Source organism: Numida meleagris, chromosome 26 (genome assembly GCF_002078875.1).
Source record: "Numida meleagris isolate 19003 breed g44 Domestic line chromosome 26, NumMel1.0, whole genome shotgun sequence".
NCBI lineage: Eukaryota > Metazoa > Chordata > Aves > Galliformes > Numididae > Numida > Numida meleagris.
Window position 1 is genome coordinate 297,050 of NC_034434.1, and position 25,208 is coordinate 322,257.

The 25,208-nt window shown below is 55.1% G+C and overlaps 3 protein-coding genes across 7 annotated transcripts in view; 1 reads left to right on the top strand and 2 right to left on the bottom strand.

The window, feature by feature from the left end:
* Positions 1 to 6,730, bottom strand: DCAKD (dephospho-CoA kinase domain containing). Of its 4 annotated transcripts, XM_021377890.1 has the most exons (7): positions 6,593 to 6,728; positions 6,387 to 6,465; positions 4,395 to 4,512; positions 2,700 to 2,903; positions 1,108 to 1,195; positions 867 to 1,026; positions 1 to 705 (listed from the first exon to the last, which is right to left on the bottom strand). In XM_021377890.1, exons 3-7 carry the CDS (start codon positions 4,504 to 4,506, stop codon positions 673 to 675), a joined length of 597 nt encoding a protein of 198 aa, XP_021233565.1. In that variant the 5' UTR covers positions 4,507 to 4,512; positions 6,387 to 6,465; positions 6,593 to 6,728; the 3' UTR covers positions 1 to 672. The 4 variants fall into 4 exon arrangements, with proteins under 4 accessions (XP_021233565.1, XP_021233564.1, XP_021233562.1 ...); XM_021377889.1 differs by lacking the exon at positions 1 to 705 and having other exon boundaries at positions 715 to 1,026; positions 6,355 to 6,465; positions 6,593 to 6,730; XM_021377887.1 differs by lacking the exon at positions 1 to 705 and having other exon boundaries at positions 715 to 1,026; positions 6,593 to 6,729.
* On the top strand, positions 6,832 to 16,981 carry NMT1 (N-myristoyltransferase 1). The gene is made up of 12 exons (XM_021377886.1): positions 6,832 to 7,013; positions 10,464 to 10,575; positions 11,133 to 11,277; positions 12,159 to 12,277; positions 12,463 to 12,554; positions 12,948 to 13,064; positions 13,488 to 13,658; positions 14,028 to 14,136; positions 14,739 to 14,909; positions 15,486 to 15,653; positions 15,802 to 15,939; positions 16,700 to 16,981. Exons 1-12 carry the CDS (start codon positions 6,886 to 6,888, stop codon positions 16,718 to 16,720), a joined length of 1,491 nt encoding a protein of 496 aa, XP_021233561.1. The 5' UTR covers positions 6,832 to 6,885; the 3' UTR covers positions 16,721 to 16,981.
* PLCD3 (phospholipase C delta 3) overlaps positions 17,767 to 25,208 on the bottom strand; it is a 16,315-nt gene continuing 8,873 nt past the window's right edge. Inside the window, exons 3-15 of one of the 2 annotated variants that reach the window (XM_021377885.1) lie at positions 22,966 to 23,194; positions 22,608 to 22,737; positions 21,938 to 22,163; positions 21,083 to 21,284; positions 20,729 to 20,873; positions 20,496 to 20,648; positions 20,312 to 20,428; positions 19,956 to 20,115; positions 19,426 to 19,542; positions 19,206 to 19,354; positions 18,939 to 19,074; positions 18,378 to 18,527; positions 17,767 to 18,309 (exon numbers count right to left, since the gene is read on the bottom strand). In XM_021377885.1, coding sequence (XP_021233560.1) covers positions 18,221 to 18,309; positions 18,378 to 18,527; positions 18,939 to 19,074; positions 19,206 to 19,354; positions 19,426 to 19,542; positions 19,956 to 20,115; positions 20,312 to 20,428; positions 20,496 to 20,648; positions 20,729 to 20,873; positions 21,083 to 21,284; positions 21,938 to 22,163; positions 22,608 to 22,737; positions 22,966 to 23,194 — 2,003 coding nt within the window. In that variant the 3' untranslated portion in view covers positions 17,767 to 18,220. Of the gene's footprint in view, positions 18,328 to 18,377; positions 18,528 to 18,938; positions 19,075 to 19,205; positions 19,355 to 19,425; positions 19,543 to 19,955; positions 20,116 to 20,311; positions 20,429 to 20,495; positions 20,649 to 20,728; positions 20,874 to 21,082; positions 21,285 to 21,937; positions 22,164 to 22,607; positions 22,738 to 22,965; positions 23,195 to 25,208 lie in introns of both variants that reach the window. The other variant, XM_021377884.1, reaches the window with a different exon arrangement.

Below are 25,208 nucleotides of genomic sequence, written 5' to 3' on the forward strand. Positions count from 1 at the left end.
AACCGTCTGCTGGTTAGCGCTTTATTAAAACAAACGCCAAGAGCCAGAACCCGCCTCGCCCAGGCTCACACTCTCCAGCAGCAGCAAGTGGCTTTCCAGGAGGCAGCTCCCATGCATCTGGGGATGCACCACACCCCCAGCATCATCCCCCTTTTGTAGGTAATGCTCACGGGGTTGTTTAGGCTGCAGAAACACGGGGCAGACAGGCTGCAAGCAGCCAGCTGCGCACCCAGCCCTTGGGAGCGACATGCTGCTGGTCCCCATGCACAGGTTTAACGTGGAAGAAGGGAAAATCCCATATCTAATCCCATATCTAATCCCAGGGGATCAACATGGGGACACCCAGCAGCAGGAAGCAGACCCAAGAGCCCAAGTGTTTCCCCCATGAAGAGACTGCCATGGAAGAGGCTGAAATGCCTGAATTCACCACAGGTCAGAATGTCACTGTTCAGATCTCCATGGGGCTAAGAAGGGCTTTGTCCCCACCATGGGAGCTGTTCCACCCCACAGATGGGCACCAGACCCTGAGCAAAAAGTTAAAGAACAGAGATGCGAGACAGTGCTGGAAGAAAACTCACATTCACCTTGGGAAGCCTGTAGGAGAAACCTCACCCCACTGTCTGCATTCAGCTGGCAAAGCTCATTAAAACAGGTGGCCTTTCAGTGCCCTTTTCAAACCTGGAAATCCAGGCCTTTGGAAAACAACTGAAAAAAAAAAAAAAACACCCTAAAAAGGTGAATTAAGAGATGAAACGCTGGAGGAGGAGGTACAGCAGCCCTCCGAGCACGGCCACGGCCGTTCCCACCGCCAGCCGTGCCCAGATGAAGTCCAGGGAACCCTCCAGCCTTGCATGCAGCCTCAGCACCTGCTGGCGCGTGCTCTCGCGGTCGCCGGAGTTGTCGATGACGTGAGTGGCCATCCTGCGCTTCTCATCCAGCGGCAGCTGCGAGGCGATGCGTGCTTCGGCCTCAGCCTGGGACAGCCCGTTCCTCTTCATCAGGCGCGCCAGCTGGGTCTGCGGGTCACTGCAGGGCAGAGGGCAGTGCTGAGAGGGGCATGGAGGGATGGGGAGGAGTCCCAGTGCTCCTGGCTCACGTGGTTCTTACCAGTAAACCAGGACGGTGCGTTTCATGAACCTGGTCAACCTCTTGGTCTCGAAGAGCAGAGGGATGTCGAGGATCACAAAGCGGTAGCCTGCAGAAACGACAACGCCCCCCAAAAGGAGCAGCATTACACGGATTCCCAGCGGCCTCACACTCTGCACATGCACCGCAGCTGCTCCAGCAAAACTCAGCAGCTCCATGAGTATAGCTGTTCCAAGAGCAGCCCTCCTCCCGCTCAGAGAGAGGAAATGGTTTCATTCCAAGTTTCTGCAGGGAAAAAAAAAAAAACAAAAAACCCTAACCTGGATGATCTCAGACCAAAGGTGAAGCTGCAGAAATATAATGAGGAGATGAAACAAGAAGCTCAAATGGAAGTGCCTGTGCAGTGCTGGCAGGAGCAGCAGTCACACGTCGTCGCCGGCCTCTCCAGGGGAGCAGTGCCCACAGCAGAATTTGCTCTTCTCTCTTTCAGTTGTCCAAGGCTCTGCCAGGCTGCAGTCATTTAAGCTGATGTTTCCCAGCTCGTTTTCCAGCTTAGTCTTCCTCCCTTTTGGAAAGCTTTAGCTAAGCAGTTCTACTTTTCCCAAAGAGAGCAAGGAGATCCTTGCGGACCTCACAGCTCTGCTGGTTTATAAACAAAGCCAAAGCTCCCCAGCCAACCAGGCCATGGCAACAAAAGCCTGGACAAAGGCACAGCCCTCCAACAAACCAGCATTTTACCAGCATCTCTATCTAGAGATGCTTCTCGCTGCCCTATGGCTTGATCAATAGAGCTTTCCTTACAAAGCAATCCTCGGAGACAGCATCCAGCTATCCCAAATCATTAAAACCTGACTAATGAGGACAAAGCAGCCTGCTGAACACACACTGCACTCTCGCCAAGGGGCAGGACAGGGTCTTCCTTCCAACTCTGCAGCCTGGGTTCAGAACTCGTTGCGTTTCGGCTCCCAGCTCTCCTGCCCGCTGTTTCCCTTGCCTTCTGCTCCTTCCACCCCAAATCCTGGGGTCCCTGCACAGCCCTATTCAGCTGTCATATGGCTCGGCTTTGATAAGCTCCGCAAAACCAGACTGACTCTATTAAGACATCCTTCTGTCTACACGGAGACCTCCAAAACAGCTGGTGATCTTATCTGGCATTTGATTAGACCAAGTCTGACAGCTGTATTTGTTATATTTATCAGGGGGAAAAGCGGGACTTTGGAAAGCACAGCTGTCAGCCCATTTCTCACCTTATCGAGACTAAAAGTGCTTTGCAGCTTTCATCGAAGCCCAGAGAGGCTGGGAGCAGGGAATAATATTTGGCCATTTCAGAAGGTATGACATTATCCAAAGAGCAATCTCCAAAGAGGCCTCACAATGCCTTTCTCAGGCCCTGCAGATGTACTTTAAAACGCAGAAGAAGAATGTGAAGGGCAGCAGTGAAAGGCAGGAAGGGCAGTGACGAATACTCCGAACGCTGATGCTAAAGGCCACCAGTGGCGGAGCACAAAGGCCGTCGCTCAGCGCTGCTTCTGTCCCCTTCCCTGTCCCTTTCTCCAGGTTGACATGGAGATCAGAGTGACTGGGGACAGCCAGGAGCCCCTGAAGCCCCTTACCTAGCACAAAGTACTTCAAGACTTGCTTCAGCATCTCCTTCTGGATCTCGGGGTGGGTGATGGCGTTCAGCAGCCGCCGTTTCTCCGGGTGGGAGAAGATGATGTTTCCCAGCGCCTCACGATTGATCTCTCCGCTCTCCAAGAGGATCTCGGGGCCGAAGTAACGCACGATCTGCTGATAGGCCTTCAGGCGGGGCTGCACCACTGATAACAGGAAACAGCCGGAGGTCAGAGACAATTGCACAGCACAGGCAGCGTTTGCATCAGCGATCGGCCTCAAATGAGGTTTGCTCGTTAAATAACAGAGCTCGAGAGCGCATCTGCCTGCCAGCACGCACCGGCAGACACCTGGCATCGGCGCTGCAGGCAGCACTCTGCAAAGTCTCAGCCCAAGGTCCCTCCGAGGGCTGACACCTGGGGATCGAAGCGCCTTGGGGACATTAATTCAGCGCCACGACCGCCCTGGACGTGCTGTACCGTGGGCTCTGGCTGTCACGAAGGTTTTTTGCCCCTTTTAGCCTCAGCCACCAAATTCGTTGTGAGAACATATGCAGCAGCCATCTCAGAGATCAATTCCCAACAGGTATTTGGGGGGACTCTGACGTTAAACAGGCATCAAAATCACAAACAGAACGGATGAAATAATAAAAATGTAATTAAGATCAAGCTGAGGCTAACCACAGAGAGTGACAGACCAGATGTAATTTCCTCTCAGAAATCCAGGAACGTTGCCACAGGTTGTAACCATGGGCCAACCTAATAAAAGTCTTTAAGACCCATTTCTTTCTCCATCGGAATTTCACGTTGAGGCCGTTTCAGGGTGGGTGAGATCCATACAGTAAGCACACACACATAAAAAAGGAATTGGAGAAAAACGAAGCGATTGGTAGAAAACTGACATCAAGTATCCATAGTGTTTTCCTATGGCCTCCAAGGGCTCTGAGCACCTCTAGCAAATTTCCAACACCTCCAGGGGAATTACAGTGCAATAAAATGTAAGAGCATGGCAGCTTTGAGCGGCTACAAGGTAAGTTCTTCAACAAACAGAAAAGCACTTCAAAATGATAACAGCCTGCACCACTGCTCAGCTGCAGACCCAAAGCCTGGATTTCTAAGCAGCAAGGTGCAGATGTGCAGGAGCACAGACTGAATTCCCTCTGAGCTGAGATCTTTGTAGCCTCTTTTTTTTTTTTTTTTTTTTTTTTGAGCACATTAAGGCACAATGATTTTGTGGGCGGATTTCTCTGTATTAACATCCAGCACTGTGGGAATTCTTTCAGCTCTGTGATACCACCCTGCGTAACTGAGTTACAGGGTGAGGTCCTGGGGCTCAGGGGGTTGGATCAGCCCACGGAACCCACTTTAAGGAGAAATGCATTTCTCTTGCCAAGAGCTTGCTTTCAAAGCCAGGAAGCACTGACTGCATTGCACTCTCGGAGAGGGAGACTCAGGGTAAGATCTCCCCTGGCATTTGTTATTAGGACATGATCTTATTTTTTTATTTTTTTTTTATTAGAAATATATCTTAGTTCCAATCCCCTGAGACAGCTGCTCCACACATCCTCATCAACTGGGGAATGGGAGGGAAGCAGATCTAATGTACCCAGAGCACCCTCTGCCGTCTGCGCGTCACCGCACATCAATCCCAGTTGTCAGGGGAACATAGGGGAGAAAGATCAGCTATGCAGAACGAACCCTCTCTGGCAATAACATCAGCATCAATCACGGCACAGCCCAGTTCCCGGAGTACGGCCACCACCGTGCTCTTCCCCGACGCGATTCCACCCGAGAGCCCGACCAGGAACATTGCGCTCTGAAATAGAAAGAGAGAGCTGAAAACGTGCCAGGACGTGGCTGTTTTGCTCATCAAATATTTATACCAAACAGGCAACTTCATTCAGAGCTCAGTCATACATTTTCAGGGAGACACCGAGACATTATTAGAGCCTTGGCACCCCTCTGAGCTGGGTGCCCACGCTGAAAAACAGAGCCAGGTTAAACGAGGCTTCCCCGGAGCATGGGAACTCTGGCTGTGCCTCACCTACAGCATCCCAAATCAGAGGACACCCAGCATTTCTGGCAGGGTGACACAGGATCAGTGACAACGGGAAGAACTCACCCAGCCTTTCAGCCCACGAGGACAGATAGTGAGCCCTGCTTGATCTCAACAGATGGGGAGCGAGAGGAGACAAGCTACCTCTGACATAATCGGGACGCAGACCACGGGAGCCTGCAAGTAAATCCCATTGCTGCACTACCTGGAAGCCAGCACTGTCATCGGCAGCACGCACCGCATGGACAGCGTGACGGATGCAAGAAATCACGGCTCTGAGCAGTGAGCTCGTGGCTGTCAGCTCACAAAGGGGCATGAAACGCACAGCCCTCTGCTTGCTGATAGCCCTGGGGCCGGTTCAGCCCCTTGCCAAATCGGCTGAGACCGGCTCTATTTCCTTAGTAACCACCTTCCTGGAGCCGTGGGCTGCTCTTGGCCACCCCTCATCCTCTGGCCAGACCAAGCTCACACCGCTGCTCCTGGAGAGGCACCTGCCCCAAACCCTGACAATCTGTGTGATTTCAATGCTTCCTTTTTGATAGAAAAAGACACCTGCATCATGACTCAGTCCTACAAATGGGACCCAGAGAGGGCTGGATGCATTCTGCAGCAGCTGAAGGCAGTTCAGCAGAGGGAGGAAGCGGGAGTTAGAGCAAAGAGAGGAAAGCCAGCAGCACCTGCCAGCAGCTTCGCTCTGTGGCTGCTGAGAGCACACAGAGCCCACAGCAGCACCACGTGCGCTCTTCCCTTCCTCTTGGCAAACAGACGGGGTTAACTCCAGCAACAAGGAGGAATTCAGAGAGGGCAGTCACAACAAACAGCAGTGATCTCCAAGAGGCTGATGTAAATCCTGAGCTTTGTTGCCAAGTGATCACCTGTTCCCCATGGGGCATTCCCCCTGCTTCAGAGTGGGTTAGGATCCAGCCCTGGATGTTCTACACCCCGTGACGGGGCGGGGGGGGGAGGAAGGGGGAGAGGAAGGGGGAGAGGAAGGGGCTCAGGCCCTCAGTATGCAGCTTTGAAGGGAGGAGACTCTTCTCCTGTGTTTAGAAACATAAAACTCTCCTTCCCATGTAAAGTAAATACAGCATTTCTAAGCGCAGTAACCCCCTGCCGTGGCCTCAGCTGGGACCTGGTCCCAACAAACCTATTTCTGTCCTCTGTTACATGATCCCAATTAATCTATTTCTGTCCCTCTGTTACACAGTCCCAACAAACCTCTTTCTGTCCCTCCATTACAGACCTCTGTGAGCAGACAGCTGCAGGAATTAGCGAGGGGTAAAGGAGCAACGTGAAAGGTTGGTGTACAATACACAGCCAAATGAAGTTTGTAAGCATTTGTACTGTCACAGAGATCCTATGAGACCTGTGGTGCGAGGTATAAATGTGCTGTGAGGTGTAAATGTTTAACTATAGTGGGTTTGATTTGTACATAGGGGCTGACTATCCCTTCTGGCAGATGCTATGGGCAGGAGCCAGACACTGGTTTTCCCCAGAACAGACAGTCTGGGGTGGTGTTGGGCTTCACCAACTAAATCAAACAAACAAGAGGAAAGCTAAAACCAGGGGAAAAAAAAAATGTGGAAAATTAAATGATTTTACCACACAAAATAAAGAGGCCTTATGGTACACACCACAAGGAGCCGGGTTTGAAGGCCGAGGTGCCTCAACTTCACTCCGAGCCCAGCTCCGGGGGCCCGGCAGTGACAGAAACTGAAATTAAAAGGGAAAAAATAAAAACTAAATCATGATCTCAGCGGGGAAATCCTCCGCCACACCCCCAACCGAAGCCCCTCAGCCAGACTGAGCCAGGCCTAGGGACTAGCTCCCTCACACTCACCCGTAGCAGGCTTCACGCACCACGCAGTGTAGTGCACGCCGATTGGCAGAGAGGAACTGAGGGTGCCGCTCTTAGCCAATCAACGCCGCCTACATTGGGATCTCCCCGCCCCTTCGGGCAGGAAGCGGCTGGGGCGGGGCAAAGGCTGACGGGAATTGTAGTTCCAGCTCACACCGGGCCCGGCCCCCGCCTGCCTGCGCGGACTACCGCTCCCAGCATGCCCCGCGGCGCGCCACCCAATCGCAGCGCGCTTTGTTGTGGGGGTGCGGCAGCCGCCGAGGCCCCGTTTCAAGATGGCGGACGACAGTGAGACAGCAGTGAGGCGGCCGCCGGCGAGGCCTCAGCGGCCGTCGGCGGAGGAGAACGACCACGAGCACTGCAGCGACTGCGAAAACGAAGCGGAGCGCGGCTCGAAGCGGGGGTGAGCGCCGCGCGGGGGCGGCCGCGGGGCCCATTGAGGTGGGCAGCGGCCGGGAAGTGAGCGCTGCCCCGCCCCTCGCGCACGCTGATTGGCCGACAGATAACATCGCGCGCTGCGATTGGACGAGCCGCTTGTCGGTCTTCGTGGGGGCGGGCCGTTTAGCTTCCATTCACTCCAATGTGTGAGAGCGTGTGCTGAAGCTGAGCAGGGTCGCGCCCGGTTGTGGCGTGGATGGGAGATGGGCAGGAGGCTGGGGGCGGAGACCTCGGGGATTCTTGCAGCTTTGTGCCGAATTCTGGCAGCTTTGTGTTTTGGTGTGTGCCGTCCTGGTGCCTCCATCCTATGCTGGCTCCTACAGCATTGCCATGTCACCCAGTGCCACCCAGTGCCACCTGCTTGTCACCCATCAGAGCAGCGCTGGGGGACACGAGGTGTGAAGCAATGACACAGTGACACAGGCAGCGATCTCACACCATTCACACTGAAGCTTTGTGCCTCTGTATGGCACATCCAAGCCTCACTAGGCTCCCACCTACATCGTATGAAGGGCGTTTCTCTCCCCGTCAGCATCTCTCGGCAGCGATCTTGCCTGTCTAGTAATAAAAGGTCATGCAAGACGTATTACAGAGGCTGTTTTACGGCAGCACAGATGTGCACTTTTGTTTTATTTGCCGCCTGGGTGTGGCATCGTGTCTCCTTTTAATGGGTTTAGCCATGCTTGGGAAGGTTTTTCTTTTCCTCCCCTCTTACGTGATTAGGTTTTCAGGAACCAGAGCCAAGCAGAGAACAGACATGGCATTTAATCACTATTACTGTGCCTTCTTGGCATGATTTCCCAGCACAGCTGCTCAGAGGAATGGTGGCTCATGGGTGAGCCATGGACTAGGAAGGATTGGGTGCTGTTGAGCAAATCATAGAATCATTAAAGTTGGAGGAGACCTCTAAGATCATCTAATCTAACCTCAGCCCATCCCCACAATGCCCACTCATGGAACACTAAGGCTGGAAAAGACCTCTAAGATCGTCCAGTCCAACCTAAATCCATCCCTGCTGTGCCCATTCATAGAACGTTAAGGTTGGAGAAGACCTCTAGGGTCATCCAGTCCGACCCCAACCCATCACCATGTACACTAGCCGTGTCCCCAAGTGCCACATCTCCAAGGGCATGAGGTGAGCGCTGTCCCCAGCACAGGGCGCAAAGGGGCAGTGTTTGGGAGCAGTGCCTGGCGCTGTCCCTCTGCAAGTGCCCAGTTTGTGCTTGGAGCCATCAGCTCTTGGCTCGAGGCTGTAGGAACTCAGCACTATTACTGTGCGATAGCAGCACTTCCTTTCCTTTTAAGGACAGGAAGGAGGAATTGAGTTCCCCCGCCCTGGTTCTGTGTCAGCGCTGGGAAGTGGCTCTCTGTGGTGAAGCACAGAGTTTATTTTCCAGCAGATAATCACACTTTCACGTTTATTCTCATTTCCTTTGTGTGAAAGTGGCGTTTCGTTGCTGTTTCTGGTTTGCTGCAGAGCACATCACAGTGGTGATGTGTTGCTGCCCTGCACCATGACGTCCCTGCCATCTGCCCGCCCCCACAGGCTAATGAGATTACCTGCACCCAATTAGCCACACAGGTTTGTCAGGAGGATTTTCCAGCGTCTAAATGTGGGACATACACAGCTCCTCATCCGTCACCTCTCTTATTACTAAGCATGGCCGTGCACTGAGGAGTTGGAATCATTGAAAGGTTTTGGTTAGAAGGGACCTTAAAGCTCATGCAGTTCCACCCCCTCTGCCATGGGCTGGTTGCCAGCCACCAGCTCAGGCTGCCCAGGGCCCATCCAGCCTGGCCTTGGGCACCTCTTGAGCCTGCCCAGGTCCCTCTGGATGGAGTCCCTTCCTTCTGTGTTGTCAGCTGCACCACTCAGCTCGGTGTCCACAAACTGCTGAGGTGCCCTCGATCCCATCCTCGGTGTCACTGGTAAAGGTATTGAAGAGCACCGCTCCTAACACGGAGCCCTGGGGGACAGCACTCGTCACCGCCCAGCTGCACATGGAGCCGCTGAGCACAGCGCTGTGGCTGCGGCCATCCAGCCAAGCCTTCATCCAGCCCGGAACCCATCTCTCTCCAGCTCAGGGATAAGGACGCGGTGCAGGGCCGTGCCGAGGCCTCGCACAAGTGCAGGCAGCCGACAGCAGCCCCCTCCCGTTGTGCAGCGATGCCGTCGCTCCGTCACAGACGGCCACAGGCGGCTCAGGCACGCGGTGCCTGCGGTGACGCCGTGCTGGCTGCCTCGGATCACCTCCTCATCTTGTGCCGTAACATCTCTTTCAAAAATCATTAAAGTTGGAGAAGACCTCCAAGATCACCAAGCCCAACCCCAGCCCATCCCCACTATGCCCACTAACCCATGTCCCCAAGTGCCAAGATAGTTCTGGTAGTGCAGCCGGTGTGCCTTTCTCCACCCGCGTTATCTGTCAGAGCAGCTCTTGGGTTGACAAGATAGGAGAGGAAAAAGGCTGTGAGCACATCTGGGAGAGCCACAGGCTCTGGGCAGAGCTGTCTGTTCGCTGACAGATGGGATGGAAAGCAGCCCCGTGCACCGCGATTGGGGATGTTTGCAATTCTGCAGGGCACGGGGGTTAATTTGGGAAGTTAGAGGGGATTGGGCACGCTATTTGTTTTGCTAAATGGACTTTAAAATAGAAAACGCCTCTCACCATTGGTATTTGCTTTGCTAAGTGGGTTTAAAATTGAAAATCCCTCCAAGCATGGCTGTGAGTCTCTGGGACTCAGGCGTAGCTCCCATTCACCGCATTACGTTTTCTCCGTGCTTTGCCTGATGGGCTGCATTCATTCTCCAGCTGAAGTCTGCAAATGTGGAACAATCAGCTCTGATTTCCTCCTGCTCATGACATCTTCGCTCATAAATCAGGATGGTTTTTCTCCCCTCTTCTACCTGTTGGTAAAATGATATTGTTTGGGCTGAACTCGTTAGCAGGAGTTTGGACTGGAGTGACGCCGAGTGGGTCCCTGGACCAAGGATATGTCCTCGCACAGAGATCTCTTGGCTTTGAGTGTGGGGTTTCTCCTGGTGTAGAAGCTGCTGGAGCCTCTAACCATAGGGACAGAGAGCCCTTGGTCCTGGCCACCAGCTCAGGTGGCCCCAGCGTTGGCTCCAGTGCATCCAGAGGTACCTCCAACCTCAACCAGTGTGTGGTCCTCAGCTGGAGGACAAGGAAAGGAAGGGGACTGTGAGGCCAGGGCTCAGAACAGGGAGCTTTTATTTTCCTTAGAGTGTTTCAGAGACTGTGTAAGTGTCCTCCAAAAAAAAAAAAAAAAAAAAAAAGGAGAATCCAGAAGATTCACGAATAAGCACAAGTTCTAGGGCATGACTAAAATAGGGCCCTTAAAAAAAAAAAAAAAAAAAAAAAAGAGCTGCAATGATGTTTCTTTTGTTCCCTAGTGGCTTGAGTCCAGCAAATGACAGCGGAGCCAAAAAGAAGAAAAAGAAACCAAAACGGAAGAAAGAAAAAGGAGGAGATCAGCCTGACCAGGCTCAGGACCAGCCAATGAAGGTGAGCATCCCAAACCTTTCAGAGCGAGCAAAGATTATCCCAGTGCTGACACTGCCTGCTGTTGTATTCAGGCACTTGGCTGCTCAAAAGCCTTCAGACTTAGAGTGATTTCCTGGCTCAGTGCATGGGAATTCCCACTGCTGCGGGAGGTGTTGCTGCAGGGTGAATGCGGCCCGTTGCTGGGTATCAAAGCCAGCTCCACTGAAAGGCTCAGACTGGCGCCTCTCTGCTGCTCTTCCCGAAATCAGAGCAGGGATGGCAGGGAACGGCCGCTCTGTGCCACCGAGCCCGGCTGCCAGCACAACAAACCCATTTTCCTACTCTTGGACAACATTCCCTGGTGTTGATTTTTGCTTAATTAACATAAGAACAGCAGCAGGGGCTGTCTACCCCTCTTGGCTTTGCCCTGGACTAGCAGCCAGAACCTTTGGAAGGAGCATGGGGCATGCAGGGTTTGTCCCTACTCTATTGGTACCCCCCAGCACTCCTCACAAGGAACTGAAAAACAGACCTACAAGCTCAGAATCCTCATTTTGTGCTTTTTTTTTTGCCTTCAGGTCAACTCTTTGCCCGCTGAGAGGATCCAGGAGATTCAGAAAGCCATCGAGCTCTTCTCTGTAGGTCAGGGCCCTGCCAAAACCATGGAGGAAGCCAGCAAGCGCAGCTACCAGTTCTGGGACACGCAGCCGGTGCCCAAGCTTGGTACGTGCCCCGTTGCCCCCGGGCTGTCCCAAGAAGCCCTCAAAGCTGGGAGCATAGTATGTAGGTTTATCTGAAGTTTTTGAGGCTGCAGATTGCCTGCATGACCTTCATGAGGCAGTTCCCAGCCCCTCTTGCTGCAAACACCACATTTGATTCCCTTTTCACACTGTCAGCACCCGTCCGAGGCTTTGTTTGGTCTCAAAGGGCTGTTTGCTGGAAGTGATACCCAGCTTTGGTCCCTCTTTGTGCTGGTGCTGGGAAATCACTGTGGGATACCGCAGGCACAGGGTTACCGAGGCAGCAAAGCCTGGTTTGTGTTTGCCCCTTTCACCAGAGGATCCTGACGTGGCAAACATCACTTCTGAGCTTGTAAGCCCTGTTGGGTGGGAGGTACTTTGTGAAAGGGGTGGGGAAGGAGAGGCACCAAACAGCCACAGAACACCAAACTGCTGACTGTGCTCGGGCTGACAGCCCCACTGTCCATCTCGGTGTTTTAGGCACGCAGTGTTACATACACGGGGCTGTCTAGGGTCTGTTAGCAAACGGCTGTAGGATTTGGGGGCCAGATTTCAGATCTCAGTTCAAAGCAGAGGGTGCTGCCATGGGTCTGCACTTCCAGAAGCGGAGGTGTGATGGGTGCAGTTCTTGCTCTGGGCTTTGTTTGCCTCCTCATTCCTTGGAAACTTTTTCAATGCCATTTGAAGGCAGTTGCTCATCAGTGGGGGGGCTTCTCTTGGCAGCCACGCTGCTGTGGCTGCTTTGCCTGGCTGAAAGCTGAGGTGCTGCTCTGCAGAGAGCTCAGACAGGGTGCCACGGGGATGGTCAGACAAGGTGCTGCGGAGATGAAGATAACTTTCATAGCTCCCTCTTCTGTTTGGCAGGAGAAGTGGTGAACACCCACGGCCCCGTTGAACCAGACAAGGATAACATCCGCCAGGAGCCATACACTTTGCCCCAGGGCTTCACCTGGGACGCGCTGGACCTTGGGGACAGAGGCGTGGTGAGTAGAGGCAGCTCTGTGTGTGAGTCCCCATTGGATGGTTCAGTGCTTGGACGGCTGGAAGTGATTTTGGGGTGCTGAAGCCACACCAGAAGTGTTCTGGGTCCTGGTTCAGGGCTGCTGGCTTCAGCAGTTGAACGGTGGTGGCTGAATAACTCGCTTGACCTGCTCGATCTCTCCTTTAGCTGAAGGAGCTGTACACGCTGCTGAACGAGAACTATGTGGAAGATGATGACAACATGTTCCGCTTCGACTACTCTCCTGAGTTCCTGCTGTGGTGAGTGGCAGAGCAGAGGGTGCAGGATGCTGCGGGCTGAACTCCGGCCATAGCACTGCAGCTGCTTCCCAGTGACCCAGAGCTGCAGGATGAAGGTGACTGCCAAGTAATGCTGCCAGCAATAGTACTTAGAGACCTGTTACAGCTGAGCTGCTGTTTCCTTGGGACGTTCATGAATCAAGGAATGCTGATTTCCTTCTGTGTCACTGGTGGCCATGGCCAGAAGGTGCAGGAATGCCTCCCAGCAAAGGCTTAGTGGCCTCTTGTCCTCCTGCCTGGGTGTCTCCGTGACCCAGAGCAGGTTTTGGTGTGTCCCAGGGAGGCGGGAGGCAGCAGGAGGTGCATGTAGGACCTCGGGTGTGCTGTGACCACCGGCGTGTGTCTCTCCTCCAGGGCGCTGCGTCCCCCAGGCTGGCTGCCCCAGTGGCACTGCGGTGTCAGAGTGGTCTCCAGCAAGAAGCTGGTTGGGTTTATCAGTGCGATTCCTGCCACCATCCACATCTATGAAACGTAAGTGCTGCTTGGATGAGTTTCTCATCCTGTCCCTTGATGGCATTCCAGGTCTATGCCCTTCAGGTCTGGAGGTGCTTGGCTGCTTGGAGGACAAGGTGGGAGATATTTAGGATGGGCTGCAAGGTTCTGTGCAAGGATGCCATGTAGGTAACAGCCCTGAAGGCTGTTTTCACCATGAGTGAGGTCAGCGTAGAGCTCTGCCCTACAGAAATCCTCCAGGGCTGGTTGGAGACTATATTTCCTAAGAAAGCCTTGTGTAATGGCTTCGAGGAGAGCTCTCCAAAGCCAGACCTTGCCCCTTGGCCTTCCATGGGACTTTGACTTCTCTGTGTCTCAGGGGAGCTGGAATTAAATTGCTCAGGGCACTGGACCCCGGTCAGCACTCCTGGGTCTCACGCTCTGCATTGTTTCTTTCCCCAGAGAGAAGAAGATGGTGGAGATAAACTTCCTGTGTGTCCACAAAAAGCTGCGCTCGAAACGAGTGGCTCCGGTCCTGATCCGCGAGATCACGCGGCGGGTTCACCTGGAGGGGATCTTTCAGGCTGTTTACACAGCAGGAGTGGTGCTGCCAAAGCCTGTGGGGACATGCAGGTGAGCTCCAGTTCTCTGAAAAGATTTAGGACCGGTGAAAAGCTCTGCAGACCGCCCCTTGCAGTGCTGCAGAGGATGGGAAGGGCTGCACTTATCGGTGTCAGACTCCCTGGGGCAGCACACATCAACCCTAGCCCGAGTTTCTCCTCCCTGCAGTGTCCTTCAGGGTTTATCCCAGCAGCTTTGCTTAAGCTGCTCCTTTATCACAAGGCAAGAGGCTCTGCAGCACACGCTCCTGTTTTTCTCTCCTGGAGCTCCTGGCTGTCCCCTTTGCAATGTTCTCGCTTGCCCTCTCATGGCAGCTTTGAGAACCGTATGCTCCTTCCTGCTGTCCACAAACAGTCTCCCCCAGCAGATGTGTTTGTGCAGGTACTGGCACCGCTCCCTGAATCCTCGGAAACTCATCGAGGTCAAATTCTCCCACCTGAGCAGGAACATGACTATGCAACGCACCATGAAGCTTTACCGGTTGCCCGAGGTGGGTGAGCTGGGAGTTGGGTACACATAGTCCTCAGCTGAGGCCGAATCCTCTGCATGGAGAACTGGCATTGGTTTATGTAGTAAATGGCTTTATCAAGCCGTTAGGTCTTATTTAATCATTGCTTATTTTACCCGGGTACCTGCATTTTAAGGGCGAATCCTCGCAAGAGGAGCCCTGTGATCTTTTGTTTCACGGTGACACATATCCCGTCCTCCTGGTAGAACAGGAATGCAGATATGACAGCCTTCATCTGTCCAAACACAGCCTCGGAGTGACCTTGAGTTGAGTCAGTCCCTCATTCCTCACTCACACTGATGGGTTCTGTCGCCGCCGTTGTCCTGCTGGGGAACTTCCCCATCTGGATAGAGGAGGAAAACAAAGCATTCAGATTGCCACCACCTGCCCTGACCTTGTTTGTTTCCTTCTGGCAATGGGAGCTGCTTGTTTCGTTTGGAGAAGGCTGCTTTTCTATAGCGGCTGCTTTTTGAGCAGAAACTCAGACCCACGTCTCAGCTCAGAGGCATCTGAGGAGTGAAGGCAGTCCTCTGGGGACAAGGCTGCCCTGTAAGTGGTGCAAAGGCTCTTCTTGCTTTTTGCAGACCCCCAAGACCCCCGGCTTGCGGCCAATGGAGCACAAAGACATCCCTGCAGTCCACAAGCTCCTGACCGAGTACCTGAAGCATTTCCACCTGACGCCCATCATGAGCCGAGAGGAGGTGGAGCACTGGTTCCTACCTCAGGAGAACATCATCGACACCTTCGTGGTAGAGGTGAGGGGGAGGAATGAGGCCGGGCTGTTTTCTTGGGATCCTCTTGGTGTGAGCTGCTGCAGGGTGCTGCTTCCCATGTGGGGGCTGCCCCAGCTCGCAAGGAGCCCTTAGAATCGTAGAATCATTAAGGTTGGAGAAGACCTCCAAGATCACCAAATCCAACCCCAACCCATCCCCACTATGCCCACTTTAGCACCAGTGAGGTTGGAAAAGACCTCTGGGATCACCGAGTCCCAGCCCATCCCCACCATACCCATAAACCATGTCCCCAAGCACCACATCTCCACGTTTTTATGGCAGGGAAACTAAAAGAGCATTTGTAGAGGAGGCAGGAACAGAGTGATGCATATAGGGTCCAGTCCAATGCCACAACTTCAAACCCATGCATATGACACGTACGACAGCCTGCAACAGAAAACCCCGTGTGGAAATTTAGAGTTTTACCTCCAGGAAAGAGCTGGGTGGTCTGAGAGCAGAGAAGAGGACAGATCAGTGCTCCCATTCTACAGTTTAAAGGCTCTGGGCAGGATTTAACCCAGCTCTGACACGCTGCGGTGTCACACTTTTGCCTTTCAGAGCGCCCCAGGGGAGGTGACAGACTTCCTGAGCTTCTACACGCTGCCCTCCACCATCATGAACCACCCGACCCACAAGAGCCTGAAAGCTGCTTATTCCTTCTACAACGTCCACACCAAAACGCCTCTCATCGACCTCATGAGCGATGCTCTCATCCTCGCCAAGTCGGTGAGCACAGCGGGGCCGGGCGGCTTGGAGCTTCATCATCCTCATTTTTGGGGGTGCAGAGGGCCAGAGAGGGGTCAGGAAGCACACACACACACACAGGAGAGCTGCCCAGCACATAAGCTGATGGCTTTGTGTTTTGCTCGTACAGAAAGGATTTGACGTCTTCAATGCACTGGATCTCATGGAAAACAAAACCTTCCTGGAGAAGCTGAAGTTTGGGATTGGGGACGGGAACCTGCAGTATTACCTGTACAATTGGAAATGTCCTAGCATGGCACCAGAGAAGGTGAGTGGGGTCCTCCAGCCCAGAGGGCGTGCGGGACGGGCTCCAGGGGTGGGGAATTATGGCTGAGAGGAGGTTGTGGGCTGGCAGATACACACCAGAGAGCACAGCAGTCCCTTCTCCATGTCTTGGATGCCACCGTGCAGCACTATGGGCTATGTGTCAGCCCGGTGTGGGACGCTATGGTGGGACAATACCAACAAGAGCCCCTCTGGAGGGAGCAGAACTGCTCCGTCCCACAGTGTTGTGGCTCAGCATCCATCCAGCTCACTGGGAGTCCTGGATGGGATGGGGACCATAGAGGGAGCAGCCCTGGAGAGCCAGGAGCCTTCCCGCCGCACAGCACCGTGCTCCTGCAGCCTGTCCGCATGGCATCGCAACAGCTCATTAATATTTCTGGCAGTCGTTAGGATCTCTGCCATCCCGAAAGCAGGAGAGCCTGCAGACAGCTCGTTAGAGGTGTGAGGTCTGGCAGGTGTGGAATTAGGGATTTCTGCCACCTCCTCCAACTGTGATGTCCGGGCTGATCTGAGTCACGCAGTGCCCACGGGGTACGAGTCCACACTCCTCAGCGCAGCTTTGCTCCATCACTGAGCACCCAGAGGGCTCTGCAGGGCTGCTTGAGCAGCTCCTCACCGGGAGAGCTGACGGCTTTGGGGCTGGAGCCCTTCCAGCAGCAATGGGGAGAGAGTTCCATCCATCCAGGCTGTGTTTGGGGTAGCAGTCACTTGTCGCTTGTGACCCACGTCTCTTTGTTCCCCAGGTTGGACTGGTGTTGCAGTAAGTCACCCTGTGAGGATGGCACGGTGTCACCGAGGAGCCTGGCCCGGCTGCAAGTGACCCCACATGGAAATGAGCCCCGCCAGCCCCGACTGATGTCACCAACTGCGTCCCCAGGCACTGGCAGTGCTCTCCTTTGTTTTGATTTAATTGCATCCTCCTAAAGACATGATCAAGGGAATGTAACTGCTGAAACTAGCTCATGATTGGCATATAATGGAGTTAACGGGTGAATAATAAAAGTATATATTATATATATTTTAAATCTTTCCTGTTCCAAACTGGCACGAGTGCATTCAGCTGCTGAAGGCCACCACCTGCTCCTTGGTGCCATCCCTCCCTGCTTGGGAGCACCTCGATGTTTAATTTTAAGGGCTATTTGTGCAAGCAATGCCTTGTCCCTTCTCCTCCCCAGCCTCAGAGACTCAAACCTTCATTGCTCACCGGGGCGAAGACGCGGAGGACCCAGCTCGGAGCGCATCCTCATCTGCCACCCCATGCCACCTCGGCACGCTGCGCTCGGATGCTTTTCTCTCCACACCATCCACGTCCAGCCTGCATGCCCTACAACGTGCCATCAGCCTTCCTGGGGGCTCGGCGTCTCCCACTGCCCCAGTGCCTCCTGCACAGGCTCGGGATCAGGATCGGATTCTTCCACGGAACCCTTTTTCCCATGAAGACATCTGTTTCCAAGGCTCCTTCGCTCTCGATCTCCACGCCAAAGGTTTCCAAAGCTGCACGTGCCCGTCTATGCACTCCCAGTGTCCCTGTTCCCCTACTATGCAAGCAGCTCCGTGTCCCCTCCTGTGCCCCACAGAGCCAAGGGCCTCCCCACAGTGGTGACGGGGACATCAGCCACGAGTACAGAGCCGGGAGCACGTGGGACTTCCTGGGGCTGTGGGACAGTGGGGTGAACCAGGCTCCAACAAGCCCCCAGAACTGGGGAGAGCGTCAGAAAAGGGGGCTCGGCCATTTCCCCCTGCATCTCCTCCCTTTGTCCCCAAAGCCACCCCCCCCGCAGGTGACAGCAGGTGACGGGAACGCGGGGCGGGCTGTTCAATAAACCTTTATTCGACCTGCTGGGCACTGGGTACCAATCTCTGACTGTCAGCGGTTCTCGAGCATCAAACCACACGGAGGGTCAGCGCCACGGCTGCAGTGGCAGTGTCCCCTTGGGGACATTGGGGCAGGCACCATCCCTGCAGCCCAAAGGAGTTGGGATGGAGCTGGTGAAGCTGCTGTCACCATCACGTCCCTGCAGATGCACTGGGAATGTGGTGGCTGAGCCACCCTGTCCCGGTTGTCACCATGTCCCCAAATCCTGGTCTCAGGCGGAGGGGAAAAGTGGGGTGTGAGTGACAGCAAATGGGACACAGACAGGGTCCCCTACCCCACTGGGGACCCCAGGCATCCCTGCTGTCACCCTGGCTGGCGAGCGGTGTCCCCATCCTGTCCCTGCAGGGTGTCCCCAGCGCCATGGAGGAGCACGTTGCCCATGGGGGCATCATGGGCGTTTGCATTTGATGTGCACAAAGAGTGTGGCAGGGGACAGGGACGCACCGTCCTTGGAGAGCAGGTGGATGTGGCGGTACCCTGGGGACAGAGTGGATGCTGAGTTGGACACACAGGGTTGTCCCCTCCCCCGGTAGCGGGTCACCCACCTTCCCGCATGCTGCCCAGTGGCAGCGTGAACTGCCCCACGAAGTCGTTGCAGGAGGTGCTGTCGTGGTCCTCCACCACGAAGCGCACCAACGCCAGCTCGGGGACCTGCAGCTGGAAGGTGAGCGTCTCCTCCCAGCGTGGGTTGAAGCCTATGGGAGTGCGTCAGGGTGGTCACTGCCCAGGGACTGGGGTATACTGGGAGCAGGCTGAGATGTACTGGGTGGGATGGGCACTGTTAAGGAAGCAGGTTGAGATGTACTGGGAGGAATGGGGATCAAAATGGGACCAGGTTGAGAAGTACTGAGTGGGATGGTGACCATAATGGGAGCAGGTTGAGATGTACTGGGAGGAATGGGGACCATAATGAGACCAGTTGAGATGTACCAGGTGGAACAGGATGGCACTGGGATATACTGGAGGAAAAGGTGGGACCAGGCTGGGGTATATTAAAAGAAATGGGAACCATCATGGGACCAGCTGAGATATACTGGGTGGGATGGTGACCATAATGGGTCTGGCTTGAGATGTACTGGGAGGAATGGGGACCATGATGGGATCACCGTTGTTGCTCCTGTAGGCCGTTTGCTGCTTGCTGCAGTCCGCCGTCACCCCATAGATCTCCACTCTAACAAAGGGGTCCACGATGGAGCTGAGCTTCTCCCGGTTCAGCTTTGGCAGCTGCTGTGCTGTGATGACCTGGGGAAAGAGGGGGGCACAGGGTGGCACTGCAGGGTCCTCACGGGAAGGGGTGGCAGGTGGCACGCAGCTGGGTATGGGGTTGGTGTCATCCATATGGGATGCAGGTGGCAGGAGTAGGGGACCCTCACCCTTATGTGCAGCACGAGGGGGCAGGGGCTGGAGCCATGGGGGCTGCGCAGGAATTGGGGCTTCAGTGCGTAACCACAGCTCCCATTGCCCAGGAAGCGCCCGGCGTTCAGGTCCATCTCGTAGCCTGGCGTCTGGAAGTTGAGGGCCACTGCAGGGACAGAGATGGGGCCATCAGGGTGGGTGCTGGGTTTCAAGGGACGTATGGGGCGGGGGGCTCACCCAGCTGGCAGCCAGCATTCCACATCTCCTGGGGGTTGTAGTTGGAAGAGGTCATCTTCAATCCCAAAGGGTAGACGCGGCTCAGCTGCCGGGCGGTGTAGTGCGTGAACGCAGGGCCTGAGTGGGGCAGTTGGGTGGGGTGGGGTGGGATGGGGGCCACAGCACACATGGGTGCCCCGGACCTCAAAGCCTGACCCCAAAACCTGACCCCAAGCTTCAGATTCTTACCCTGAGCCTGGATCCCAATGGACCCCAAAACCTGAACGTGAATCCCAACCCCAGACCTGATCCCAAACACACACACTGCACCCAAACGCCATATCCCAAATGTTGATCTTTCCACCAGAGCCCCCATTCCCACCAGTCCTGAACATCCTGTGCCAATGCCCCAACCCAAGCCATGGGCCACCTCAGCGACCCAGAACCACAACCTGCATCCTGGAGAGGCCAGAGCAGCTCTGTCCCCATCCCTGTCCCCAACCCCGTCCCCAACCCCATCCCCAACCCCATCCTCATCCCACTGCCCTCACCCGCCTCCTTGATGAGCTTCCGGGCCTTCCTCTCGCTGAAGGAGGATATCTCATAGGGCCGGGGGTGCTGCAGGGCCTGGGCCAGGCCGGGGAAACGGGTGGCCTGGCAGTACACCACCATGGCTGACAGCTCCGGGGCCACGTGTGATGCATCCTTGGCCTGCGGAGCCACCCCAAAGTGATGGAGACCCCAAAGCAATGGACAACCCAAAGCAACGCACAACCCAAGATGTTAGATACTCCAAAGCAACGGACAACCCAAAGCAATAGACAACCCAAGAAGTTAGAGACTCCAAGGTGATGGACAACCCAAGAAATTAGACTCCAAGGTGATGGAGACCCCAGAAATTGACAACCTGCAGCCTGTCCTCTTCCTCCACCTCCTCTTCATCCAGGATGGAGGTGACACCGCAGGACTCACGCTGTGGCTCTGGCAGCTTCTTGCTCTTCACCAGGACCTTCCCCTTCAGCTGCTGCAGGAGGAAGGGCCGAGCTCAGGGCTGCTGGGGGACATGGGGACACCACAACAGATGGCCTTACCTCTGGGGATGGGAGGACATTGGGGTCCTGTCCTTCCAGGGGCTGTGTCAGCAGCATGTCCCCAAGGATGGCCTTCATGTGCTGCGCCATGGTAGCCTGCTGCTCCACCCCACAGTGGTTTTCCAGCGAGAGGATGATGGGGTACGGTGATCGCTAGGGGATGAGGATGGGGGTGGGCAGCACTGAGCACCAGCAACCAATGCCCAACCCAGGGCTGTTGGCACCAGCCTCACCTTGAAGGCGTAATCACGGATGGCTTCAATGACATCACAGAAGAGAATTCTGGAGGTGAATGTATGGCCATGGCAGATGACGGGTTCCCCATCAGGACCCTCCCAGCAGTCCAGCTCCACGCAACGGCATCCCATCATCAGTGCCCTACATCACAAGATGAGTCCCTATGTCACTTCACGTCACCCACATCACCAGTGAGTCCCCATGTCAACCGGGCCACCACTAACAGGTGAGTCCCTGTGTCACCCATGTCATCCAGTGCATCCCCTTGTCACCCAGTCCACCACCTCTGGATGAGACCTTGTGTCACCCAGGCCACCCCGCCATGACCACAGCCACCTCATGGCACCCACCTGACGTAGGCTTCGGTGCTGCTGGTGCCACCAATCTGGTTGCGGGTCAGGTAGGTGTTATGGGACGAGGAGATGAAGTAGTGGCACAGGGGTTGGCTCATGTCCTGGTGCACCTGGGTGTGCTCCTGGTTGAGGATGTCACCAGCGGCTGACAGGAGGTACATCGTGAAGCCATCCAGCGTCATCAGGTCCTGCTGCCGGGCTGGGGGATGTGGCAGAGGTGGCACCCCATGAGTTGCCCCCATATGGATGTCCCCTGGCGGTGCTATGCTCACCCCAGGCACTGTGGCACCCAGAGGACATGAAAGTCCCACTGGGCATCTTCCATCCCTTCACTGCCTTGACCATCATGGATGTGGCATGGTGGCACCCACAAGACGTGGAGGTCCTCTGTCGCCACCCCAATGCCCCCCGCTTAACAGTGCACCAAGGCACAAATGTTCCCTTGGTGTCCCATCTCCCCCTGCTGTCCCCCAGCAGTGCCACATTCACCCTTGAGTTGGCACTATGGCACACAAGGCACATGGAGGTCCCTGGGTGTATTTCCCACATCCTGCTGGTGTCAGGGACATGGAGGTGACTGCTCCCAACCTGCTGCCCCATGGCAGTGTCACATTCACCCTTGGGATGGCGCTAGGCCACATGGAGGTCCCTCGGTGTCCATCCCAACCTTCATGTCCATGACCAAGATGGGGCAAGGCCACTGCCATGGAAGGGTGAGGGGGACAAAGGGACAAAGGGACACTCTTCGCAGCCCTGGAAAACCTCATGTCCACCTCGTGGCCACCACGTCTCCAGGGCAACCATTCTGCTCTGCAGCCACCCACCTTCCAGTGGAGACATCCCCATCCCTACCCTTCTCATTGAGCTCATGGGCACGGATGATGGCACGGGCCTGGTGTAGGGTGCTCTCCTCGCCCTGGTCCTGCAGGAAATCCCGCAGCTCCTCGGTCGACAACACGCAGTCCTCACCCGAATAGCGCCCAAAGAGCTCCTCCAGCTCCGGGCGCCGCAGCAGCCGCCGGCAGAAATCCTCCAGCTCCCGGTCCTCCAACCGCCCATCACCAGAGCGGTCACATTCCTACTGGGACATCAGCCATTGGCCCTCACCCCAAGGGACCCATCTGGGCTGGGATGTGTTTGGGGGTCTCAGCTACACAGGGGCACCCAGGGAATTTGCAAGTCCCACTGGGTGTCTTCCATTCTTCTCAGCCACCAGCAACATGGCATGGTGGCAACCAAAGATGTGGAGATTTTCTGTCCCCATCCCAATGTCCCTCATATTGGGACCACATGGGTCACCTTGGAGCTGCATGGGTCATATCCCTCCGTCACTGCCTCCAGCTCTCCATCCCCTGGGTTATAGGGCTGTGTAGGTCATGTCACCTCTGTCATTGTCCCCAGCCTCTATTCCTAGGGTTATGGGGCTACATGGGTCGTGTCCCCTCTGTCATTGCTCCCAGCCCCCTGTCCCCTGGATTAGGCCGGGTGGTGCCAGACAGGGACACCAGGTGACAGAGGGTACCTTGAAGAGCTGGTGGGCATAGGCGTTGTCCATCTGGATGTTGGCCATGCTCAGCATGCTCTGCACCTCCTGGAAGCACATCCTATTGTCCTTGTCCTTATCGGCACGCTGCAGCATGCCATGGATCCAGCTGTGCAGTGCTAAGGAAAGCACCGTGACTGTCCCCGAACTGTCCCCAAGCTGTCCCCAAGGTATCCCCAAGATGTCCTTAAACTGTCCCTAAGGTGAACCCAACATGTTCCCAAGATACAGCCAGGTTGTCCTCAAGATGTCCCCAAGCTGTCCTCAGGCTGTCCCCAGCACGTCCCCAAGATGCCCCCACAATGTGCCAGGACCCCCCAGTGGCCCCGTAGGATACTGCTCGAGCCTCTCCCGCTGGTTCATGCCCCGCAGCCGCCCCCGCAGCGTGCGGAGCCCCCGCACCCAGCGCAGTGCCACCTCCTCGTCCCGTGCCCCCAGGTCCAGGTTTCTGCGCCCGCCCTCGAAGGCGATGGTGAAGCAGAGCCGCTCGGGGATGGCACGGCCGTACCGGCGCAGCCCCTCCGACTGGTGGCCCCGGCGCACGGCCGCGATGTGCACAACGGAGACTGCGGGGACAAAGGGGGACGGTCCCCAGTGAGCACCCCATGGGGCCACCACAGCCACCACGTCCCCATGGGCTGCACTAAAGCCATGAATCCCAGGCAAGACAGAGAGGCACTGGGAGGCAATGGGATATAGTGGGATGTAAGTGGATACACCGGGATGCAAGGGGACACACTAGGAGGCACTGGGATGCAATGGGATGGAATGGGAGGAACTGGGATAAAAGGAGATATACAGGGAGGCATTGTGATGCAACGGGATATACTGGGATGTTACAAGATGTAATGGATGCAGAGGGATGCAGTGGGATATGCTGGGATGCTATGGGATTCACTGGGAGGCAATGGGATGCAATGGGAGAAACTAGGAAGAAATGGGATACATTGGGATACACTGGGATATGCTGGGAGGCACTGGGAAGTAATGGGATGTGATGGGACACACTGGGATGCAATGGGAGGCAACTGGACACACTCGTATACACAGGGATGCAGTGGGACTCACTGAGTGGCACTGGGATACGATGGGATTCAATGGGATAGAATGGGATATGCTGGAAGGCAATGGGATATGATGGGATTAAATGGGATAGAATGGGAAACACTGGGACATACTGGGAAGCAATGGGATGCAATGGGAAACACTGGGATATACTGGGAAGCAATGGGATACATTGGGAGGCACTGGGATGCAATAGGATACTCTGGGAGGCACTGGGATATGCTGGGAGGCAGTGGGATGCAACAGGAAAAACTGGGATGTAATGGGATAAGCTCGGACTCACTGGGATGCAGTGGGATACGCTGGGATGCAATGGGATGCTAATGGGAAACACTGGGATGCAATGGGATACATTGGGATACACTGGGATGTAATGGGATTCACTGGGATGCAATGGGATACATTGGGATACACTGGGATGTAATGGGTAATGCTGGGAGGCACTGGGATACTATGGGATACCTTGGGATACACTGGGAGGGTCTGGGAAGTAATGGGATGTAATGGGAAACACTCAGATACACTGGGATGCAATGGGGTACATTGGGAGGCACTGGGATGCAATGGGATTCACTGGGATGTAATGGGATATGCTCGGACTCAGTGGGAGGAAGTGGGATAAATTGGGATGCAATGGGATATGCTCGGACTCAGTGGGAGGAAGTGGGATACAATGGGATGCAATGGGATTCACTGGGATGCAATGGAATGCAATGGGATTCACTGGGATGCAGTGGGATACACTGGGATGCAATGGGACGCAATGGGATGCACTGGGATGCAGTGAGATACTCTGGGATGCAATAGGACACACTAGGATACACAGGGAGGCTCTGGGAAGCAATGGGATGCAATGGGACTCACTGGGATGCAGCGGGATACACTGGGATGCAATGGGATGCAAAGGGAAACACTGGGATGTAATGGGATTCACTGGGATGCAATGGGATACACTGGGATGCAATGGGATGCAATGGGATTCACTGGGATTCACTGGGATGCAATGGGATAAACTGGGATGCAATGGGATTCACTGGGATGCAGTGGGATACACTGGGATGCAATGGGATGCAATAGGAAACATTGGGATACACTGGGAGGCACTGGGAAGCAATGGGATACATTGGGATACACTGGGATGCAATGGGGTACCTTGGGAGGCACTGGGATGCAATGGGATACACTGGGATGTAATGGGATATGCTCGGACTCAGCGGGAGGCACTGGGATACTCTGGGATGCAATGGGAGGCAAAGGGACCCACTGGGATGCAATGGGATTCACTGGGATGCAGTGGGATACACTGGGATGCAATGGGATGCAATAGGAAACACTGGGATACACTGGGATGCAATGGGATGCAACGGGATGCAACGGGATTCACTGGGATGCAGTGGGGCACTCTGGGGTGCAATAGGACACACTAGGATACACTGGGAGGCACTGGGAAGCAATGGGATGTAATGGGATATGCTGGGAGGAACTGGGAAGTAATGGGATGTAATGGGAAACACT

Coding starts and splice junctions, on each gene's coding strand:
- DCAKD (XM_021377889.1), bottom strand. CDS start 4,506: ATGTTCCTGGTCGGGCTCTCGGGTGGAATCGCGTCGGGGAAGAGCACG. Junction 2,904..4,394: donor TGATGTTATTGCCAGAGAGG/GTTCGTTCTGCA, acceptor TCCTGTTATCAG/TGGTGCAGCCCCGCCTGAAG. Junction 1,027..1,107: donor CGCACCGTCCTGGTTTACTG/GTAAGAACCACG, acceptor TCTGCCCTGCAG/TGACCCGCAGACCCAGCTGG.
- NMT1 (XM_021377886.1), top strand. CDS start 6,886: ATGGCGGACGACAGTGAGACAGCAGTGAGGCGGCCGCCGGCGAGGCCT. Junction 10,576..11,132: donor CTCAGGACCAGCCAATGAAG/GTGAGCATCCCA, acceptor TTTTGCCTTCAG/GTCAACTCTTTGCCCGCTGA. Junction 12,278..12,462: donor ACCTTGGGGACAGAGGCGTG/GTGAGTAGAGGC, acceptor TCTCTCCTTTAG/CTGAAGGAGCTGTACACGCT.